This window comes from Arachis ipaensis, chromosome B02, assembly GCF_000816755.2.
Source record: "Arachis ipaensis cultivar K30076 chromosome B02, Araip1.1, whole genome shotgun sequence".
In the NCBI taxonomy this organism is placed as follows: Eukaryota; Viridiplantae; Streptophyta; class Magnoliopsida; order Fabales; family Fabaceae; genus Arachis; species Arachis ipaensis.
In genome coordinates this window covers 22,032,796-22,041,596 of record NC_029786.2, presented here as the reverse complement: position 1 = coordinate 22,041,596, position 8,801 = coordinate 22,032,796, and the positions used below count along the sequence as shown (strand labels likewise).

Sequence of the window (8,801 nt, the reverse complement as noted above, 5' to 3'; positions counted from 1 at the left end):
AGGTTTTTTTTTGTGAATTTAAGAAAGTTTTATGAGTCTTTAGTCCTATTATCGATCTTTTTAGTATTAATCTTCATATTATCGATTTGATTCATATATAATTCGGATAATAAATTATTTGGTGACGTATTTTTTTTTTACTATGACATACTTCTTTCGTATAAACAATATTAGGAAAAACCTAATAATTAAGCTATTTCAGTTTTTGTTTTAGTCCAATTCAGTTTTTTTGAAAAAAAAAATCTTTTAAAACAATTTAGTAATATGTGAAAAAGAACACCAAATAAATTAAAAAAAAAAATTAAAATACAATAAAAAAATATCTTTAGCAAAAGATAAAATAAACATCTTTATCTGAGTGATTCTTTTTTCATTAAGCTAATTCACTTTGAATTTTATTAGTTATTAATTAACCATTGAATCCTGCAAAATCTTTATAATTTCCTTTTGGCCTATCTTGCTAAATTTATAAATATACACGTATAGGTTAAAATTATTAACAATGCTAGGTGTACAAAAAATTAACTACTAAATTAATTACTAATATAAAATATATTTTAAAATATAAAATACATATTAAAAATAAATTAATAATATATATATTTATATACAAAATACATAATAGTTAATTTGGTGAATTATGTTTAGTGTGTCAGTGTGTATAACTTTTTTCTAAACTATTTGGAGTATATAGAAAACACTTTACTCCCACATGCTACAACTACAAATTGAGAAGATATTATAGACATGGATAAGCAAAGAAATTTCAATATTTTTCAATTATTGAATCAATTATTTTCTTTGGAGTAATATCAAATCAGTTTTTAAGAAATTTTTAATCGAATATTTTAATTCTCAATAAATTTTAATTACTAAATTAGTCTTTAACTTTTTATTGTTAGCCAAATCAATATCAAAACAAATTATGATAAAAAAAATTAAATAAATCAACCTCTGTCATTATTTAATAAAGAAATAACAGTTCATAAGAATTTTTTAAAATTTCATATTAGTTCTTCTATGAAAGACGAATAATATGACGTCGAGACAAATTTGTCTAATGAAATTAAGATTTGAAAACTAATTTGGTGAATAAAATATTGAATACTAAAATTTCCGACTAAAAGGCAATGCTACATGACAAACGAAACTTAACATTTTGGATTAAAACTTGGCCAACAAATGTATTTTTATACGTAATATCCAAAGGATATAGTATTGGTTAAACTCCTAAATCCTAATAGTATAAAAATATATTGTTGATCTAAAATGTTGGTTAATATTGATAAAAAATAACGGTTCGTGAAATTTCTCAATAATGCAATATATTCAATCTGAATCCTTGACTCCACCAGCAACCCATTGATTGGCATAAAGAGTAAGAACCAAAGGAAATGCAACCAAAGCTCATTTATCATGTTCACTTCATCCATTAACTTTAGAAGGTCTTGAACTGTTCATAAAAGCAGCAAAAGGTTCAGACTTTCTTTGAGCCTTCAATACATCCAAGTATCCAATCATAATAAAAGCATGTCTAATTGATTAGGCTTATAGGCTACGCACTAACTATACAATCTAATTTATCATCAAATTTTGGGGATTGTTGAACACCTAGCAAGGTTATCTCTTAACAAAGGATTTTATGAGCCTCAAAATGTGACATACACTATATAGTACTCATAGCTAAGCAAGTCATTTGACAGAAAAATCAATAGCCTCCTTAGCATTATTTTCAGAACTTTTCAATTTTTGAACACTCTCACCACCATTCAGGAGATGGAATATTGATCAGTTCAGATGGCAAGGAACCATTGTCACTTAACCTTGGAACTGAGTCTTTATCGAAAAGCCAGTTTTCGATATCAACAAACGAATCAGGTAAACTGGAACATTCGGTTGGTGGTTCAACATTTCCAGTAGGGGTTACATGTGTATCGGATTCGTTTACATTGGGTGGTTGGACTTGGTTGGAGGATCCGGAATCTTGTAGATGAGAGCATGCAATTGGAGGTTCAACACTTTGACCAGTATTTTTGCACCAATTTGATTCAAAAGCTGAAATGTTATCCGCATTTCCAGAAGCTTCCCTTTGGTTGACCTCTTGTTGATTTGATTGATAAGTTTCTTGACTTTCAATTTCACATGGAACAATATTTCCAACAGCATTTTCATTTTGATTTCTCATTTGATGCTCATTTTGATGCTGGTTGCTATTAGAGGGCGCCGAATAAATTAAAGGTGAATCACCATCCTGAATGTAAGGTTCATAGAAATTGTTGCCCTCATTTGACTGGATGAATGGTTGGCTGTATGTTTGCGGACGAGACCTGGAATTTGGTGACAACGGTGAATTTCCGGGGAGCCAAACACGATTTGCGTCATTGACATTGCTCTGATTAGAGAATCCTGGAGCAGTATGATATTCATCACCTTGTAGCTGTGTTGAACTAACATGGTTGCTGAGGCTGGACGAAACATGACCAGAGTGATTCACTGTTGGGAAGTTTGCGGCAGTGGCTACTCTGTTCGGCACTGTAAGGGGATGAAGGAACTGATGACTTAAACCACTTACACCACTTCCTCGCTCCTTATGGATGGCATGCGTACGCACACCGAGACAATGCTTTGGAAAAAAGAGAGGTTGGGGTCTGTTTCTAACGAATGCACCTCTGTAGGACCTACCATGGTTTGCACCATTCGGGATTGATATGTTGGGGGCTTTCGAGTATACAGGGATGTTATTCGGGATAGGGAGCTGGTTCTGCACCCTGGAATTCAGTGCAGGGGAGTGAGCAACCAATCTTGCTGGACGAGAAATGTTATTCTGAGGCACAGAATTCAATGAATAACTGTGCACTGCAGTTGACCTTCGTGCTTGATTCCGTAAAATGGAATCTGGAGGCAAGTGAATAACCTCAGGAGGCAGAGTTTCATTACACTCCCGATGCCCCGCACGTAATGAAGTACCATGATTGGGCAAAGCTGGTAAGGGAGAAAAATTGCCCAGCTTGAAGTTTTTCCTCTGAATTTTCCATAGCTCAGTTTTATCATTTGCATGACAATGATCTAAAATGTGCAAACCAGTGCCCCACATTAAACATGGTGCTAGGGAGTCGCAGACATAACAGTGACACTGCATAGTGTCAAACAGAAATCAGCATAATAGATAGAAGGATGATATCGAATAGTAAGTAACAATTAGAAATATTCAAGATAAAATGAGACATGAGTGCAAAAGTTAGATAATAGAGCGAGGCTATAATCTTCACTTATTTACCTGGTCACAATGTGTTTCATGGGGTGTGGAAGAAAAAGGGAATTTAGCACAAGCATGCCGGGCATGAGGATAGTCTCTACAAGCAACCTGCAAGCCAAAACAGAATGAGCCTTCACATTTGAAAAGCTATACAGTCCCAATCACATCTACTACCAAAAATTAAAAATAAAATAAAGGGAAAAAAAATGAAAAGAGTAAATTTGGATCAACAAATCCTTTAAATATATTCTCAAGCATACTCTACCTAAGAAGCATGGAACTTTTCTATAAGTTACATTTACATGTAGATATATACAACAAAAACATTGTTTTATACCCATTCAGTGGAATTGGCTACATTAATCAAACAATGAGATTGAGCCCTACTATATACCATGTCTGCAGAAAATCTGTTTAAAATTTAATTCTTTTTTAATGATTTCATCTATAGTTTTTCTTGGTCTTCTTTTTCGCCACCCTATTGGGCTGCCCTGTCTAATGCAGGATGCTACTCCCTTTTCGACAATAGATGCATACCAACTTTCTCTCTATGCGCATTCAAAAGCATACTAGAACGTAGAAGTTAGCTAACAAATCAGCAACCATCAAGTTGAGATGTGGGTATCCAATAGACTATTTGGACGGGGTTTGTTGAGGTTATATAGAGATTTGAAGAAGATACGACATAATTATCTACATTAATGATATATATTTGTACACATGACATGACAAGTTTAGAGAAACTTTGCAATCTGTGTTTATGCCAAGCCATGTTTGAATCTGCAAACAAGCTTTATCAGTTTCCCTTGTAATCCGACAAGAAAATCCGTACTCAGAGCATTAAACATTAAGCATTTGAAGAAACTATGATTTATGCATATTTTAAAAGTTATCATACCTAAGTAAAATTTTCAAGAAGAAAATTACTTTGATTTCCTTGTTGACATAAAAGCATGGCACAAGTAAATGAAAACTTGCACGTAACAGGGTAAAATTTTTTAAACCAAAGAAACAATGAACATCAAATTGCACAGGAATATTATGGCAAGTTGCAAAGCATTCTAGAAAATATAATGCCATTGAAGCCTTATTAAATATAATGAATGCAACACATTCAGGAAATAGAAAAACATCCAATGCTTAAGACATTAGATAACAAGATCAACTTAAAGACCAACCACAATAGCCATTAAAGCTAGACACATTCTTTACCAATAAGTAACCACAACTCCTCTAACCAAAATACATCATTGGGAGTACCATTTGTCCAGTCACGTGCTCATATTACTGAGTGACAAATCTATGAGTGCGATGTAGTATTAATGTATTTTTCATCAGATTCCTCTTAATTCCTCTTCCTCGAGCCTTGCCTATCAATAACATATGTTAGGAATCCCATATGCTTCCTCGCTCCTTACTGCTCTCTCTAATCTTACTGTATCTTAAAGCCAAAGTTCTTACAACATCAACTATCATGTTGCTATGCATTGAGAAATCACTAAATTCACATGCGAAACACCATCACAAATCAATATCCAACTTCTAAAACACCAAAAAAAAAATACATAATCAACTTCTAAAACACCAACACAAATCACTATACATTGATATATCACTAGATTCACTTCTAAAACACCAAGCAAAATCAATAAACAACTTGTAAGACATCAAGACCAATCAATCAATAATCAACTACAAAAACAACAACATAGATAAATAGTTGACTTCTAAAACATAAACAAAAATGACTTATGCTTGTTAATTCCCAATAACAACTAAAATATGTAAACTTCAACTCAAAGGAGACAACATACCTGACCCTTCTCTCCAACTACAAGCAACTCATCTGACCCAGTTGGCTCATCATCCACACAAGTGACACCATTTTCAGGGTCACCATCAAGAACTACACAATCACCATCTTCATCATCCACCAAGTTCTTCACAGCCACTGTTGAAGACTTTGACTTGGGTTGATGAGGTTTGTTCTCACGGATGATGATAACGTCATCTGAATCATCTGATTTTCCATCATCATCAGAGTCAGAATCAGACATGCCAAGAAACTCCCTTATCCAATCATAGTCCATGCTTTTCAGTCCCTTCTCGGGACCCTGTTCTTCATCGGAGCTTATCTCCAACACCTCAGGCATGGCTTCCACACACAGCAACAGGAATATGTTTAATAGCAACAAAGTAAAAAGCAAAGCAACAAAAAGGGTACCTCGGAAACCTTAAAAAGGACGAATTTTTGAGACAACCTTGTTCTGGGTTGCGATAATCGTTGTCCCAGAAAAATTCACATCATGAAAGATAAAGAAAAAAGAAAGGGTTGCGGTGAGAATCAAGACACGGGGGTGATGTGCACCAGAGAGGAATCGAAAGGCTGAATCTTTCGGAGAAATTGAGGTTAAGGGCCATATAGATTGAAGAGAACAATAATGGGATTTTGTGTGCACTGTGCACACAATGAGTGTGGAATTGAGGAACGCCTTTTGCCTAGAAAGACTGTTGAGGTTGCGAAAGTAGGGACTAGGGATAGAGAACAGAGAAGTTGAGTAACAATTGTTTCTTTTCTTTTTCTTTCTTTCTTTCTTTTTTTTTTTACTATTTTGGCAATAAACATTAAAGATTAAACAATCCAAAATGCATTATTTAGTTTCTCAATTTAGAACCAAAATTATTTATACATTTTGGGGAAAAATCACGAGGGGTAGATTATTTTCTATAATGATGAGAAAACAAATGTTAATTTTGGCAACCGTTTCATGATTACTATGATGAGTTTAATTGCATTATTGAGATTGTAAAATAGTCGTACACTTTTTCACATAAATTTAAAATAATAGTACCAAAAAAAAAAAAGTTAAACTACTAGGTTGGTCTTTAGTTTGTTTGGGTGAGTTTTTAAGAAAATATTTTTTTTGAGTTATCTTTTTTTAAAAGATCTTATAGAAAAGTAAAAGTAATTTTATGTTTGGGTATCTCATGCAAAAAGATTTTTTTATCTATCAATTATGTGCTTGTTTGGGTGCCATTTTTCAATAAAAAAATATCTTTTTTCAATAAAAAAAATATCTTTTTTTATTTTTTAGCGTGTTTGGCAAATTTCGAGTAATAAAAGTAAAAGCACTAGAAAAATCAGAAAAAACATCTTTTTTTAGAAGCTGTAATTTACATCTTTTTTTAAAAGATCTTTTTTCCTTAAAAAAAAAAGATATTTTTCAGGTAATAAATAAACAAAAAAGTACTTTTATATTGTTATATCCAAACATAATTGATAGATAAAAAGATCTTTTTGTATGAGATATCCAAACATAAAATTACTTTTACTTTTCTATAAGATCTTTTAAAAAAAGATAACTCGACAAAAGATCTTTTCTTAGAAGCTCACCCAAACAAGCCCTATATGTTTGGGTATAACGATATAAAAGTATTTTTTTGTTTATTTATTAGATGAAAAACATCTTTTTTTTTAAGAGAAAAAGATCTTTTAAAAAAAGATGTAAATTATAGCTTCTCAAAAAAGATCTTTTTTTTTTTATTTTTCTAGTGCTTTTACTTTTACTACTAGAAATTTGCCAAACACGTTAAAAAATAAAAAAGATCTTTTTTCATTGAAAAAATATCTTTTTTAGACAAAATAATGGCGCCCAAACATGCACTAAGTGGGGAAAAGAAAAATCAGAAAAGAATGTGAGATACAATTAGGAAAAGAATAACAGCAGCATAATAAGTGAAGTAATCATCCACCTGCAAAAGGACTCTGACACCCAAATCAGTATCCGTACGAGATGGAGAGTTTATGTCAAGGTAGGTGACGTACCTGGGGAAGGGGTTGGACCTTCCTCTTATATAGTCTGTACCAACGTGAGTCCCACATGGGCAGACCCTCTTTTCTAGAAGCTTCCTCTCCAGCTGTCCAGATTCACGCGGAGAGAGATGCCACTCGGGTCGCCCCTTGGTTGGGCTCCGTTAACCCACCGGGTCGGGCGGACGCCCGGACCTTAATTTCAGGTTAATGAGCTGGGCCGGAACACATTAAATCCTAAATCAATTATAATCAATTATAACTAATGAAAAAATTGATAGATTTAGTTTTGGCTTGAGAATATTTTTATTTTATTTAATTGATTAAACCAAATCAACTATAATCATTATTATTATATTATTATTCTACAACACGTAGCATTCTAACGTTAAAAATAATTTTAATTATCAATCATTATACTATAATTTTGGGTAAAGTACTAAATTAGTCCCCTACGTTCGAGCGTAATTGTGTTTTGGTCTTTAAGATTTAGAGTGTCCTATTTGAATCCAAAAAAAGTTTTATTTAGCTTCAATGTAGTCCCACCGTGAGGTCAAAGTTAAATAATTAATGGAATATCTTATATAACTGCAGTACAAGAACAAGATCGATAATCTGGATAATAAGTACAAGCTCCAGAGGAACAAAATCAACCATGGATGCATTAATACATTTATTTATCATTCTCTTTAGTTCTATAGAAAATATTTCATTTAAATTGTAAGAAGAATGATAAATAAATGTATTGATGCATCCACGATTGATTTTGTGCCTCTGGAGCTTGTACTTGTTCTTCAGATTATCGACCTTGTTGTTGTACTGTTGTCATATAGGACATTCTGTTATTTATTTAACTTTGACCTCACTATGGGACTATATTGAAGCTAAATGAAACTTTTTTGGATTCAAATAAGACATTTTAAACCTTAAAGACTAAAATAGGATTACGTCCAAACGTAGAAGACCAATTTAATACTTTACCCAATAATTTTTAATAAAATATAATTAGACATAAATATGATCAAAATTATTAATAGCTTTGTTAATATTCATTCTAATACACATGTGTGTCATAAATTCATATTGATATCAATAATTAATTTCTATAATTAATTTCATGCTACTAAAGGTTATATATAGTATTTTTTGTGGTTTATGAGTCTAGGTTTAAGAGCCAAAATATGCTGTTTAATTTTTTAATTTATTATTTTTTTTTTACTACTTCATGGAATAAGAATATATTTTTTGGTTTTCTTCGAAGTTGATCTTTTTAACATACAAGTTACAATTTTTTATGATATTTTTTTTAATGTGGTCATTCTATTATTATTCTTTTGATAATTTGATAATTGTCCTTACTCAAACTTATTCTTTTCGTTTAACGTTACAATAGGATTTTCTTTTGTCGCAATCGTTTACAATGCATCACATCCGTCAAATATCACATCGAGTTGTATTCACTGATTGGGTTCTAATTACATATATGTAAAAGTTCAACGAAAAGACAATAAACTCTATTTTACTGAAGGATTGTTGGATCTTATAACCAATCTAATAGAATGTAGATAAAGTTAGTTTTCTTAGAAAAGTATCTGATGACGTGTTCTAGTGTCAATATGCATATCTCTCTCTCCTCAACTTATTTTAGAAAAGTATCTTCTTTATAATTATATAAAAATTAGTATTTAATGAATAATTATACTAATTGTCAATATTTTTGTTCTCAATCATACA

At 31.8% G+C, this 8,801-nt stretch overlaps 1 protein-coding gene across 2 annotated transcripts; it reads right to left on the bottom strand.

Annotated features, from left to right (window-relative positions):
* Positions 1,394–5,813, bottom strand: LOC107625102. 2 transcript variants are annotated; one of them, XM_016327681.2, is made up of 4 exons: positions 5,518–5,813; positions 5,071–5,411; positions 3,278–3,364; positions 1,394–3,133 (listed from the first exon to the last, which is right to left on the bottom strand). In XM_016327681.2, exons 2-4 carry the CDS (start codon positions 5,407–5,409, stop codon positions 1,760–1,762), a joined length of 1,800 nt encoding a protein of 599 aa, XP_016183167.1. In that variant the 5' UTR covers positions 5,410–5,411; positions 5,518–5,813; the 3' UTR covers positions 1,394–1,759. The 2 variants fall into 2 exon arrangements, with proteins under 2 accessions (XP_016183167.1, XP_016183166.1); XM_016327680.2 differs by having other exon boundaries at positions 5,071–5,813.

What these genes read in the sequence shown, in the direction of transcription:
- LOC107625102 (XM_016327680.2), bottom strand. Translation starts at nt 5,409, where the DNA reads ATGCCTGAGGTGTTGGAGATAAGCTCCGATGAAGAACAGGGTCCCGAG. An exon ending in TAGTTGGAGAGAAGGGTCAG is followed by an intron (nt 3,365 to 5,070) that starts GTATGTTGTCTC and finishes TTTGGCTTGCAG; the next exon opens with GTTGCTTGTAGAGACTATCC. An exon ending in ATGAAACACATTGTGACCAG is followed by an intron (nt 3,134 to 3,277) that starts GTAAATAAGTGA and finishes GACACTATGCAG; the next exon opens with TGTCACTGTTATGTCTGCGA.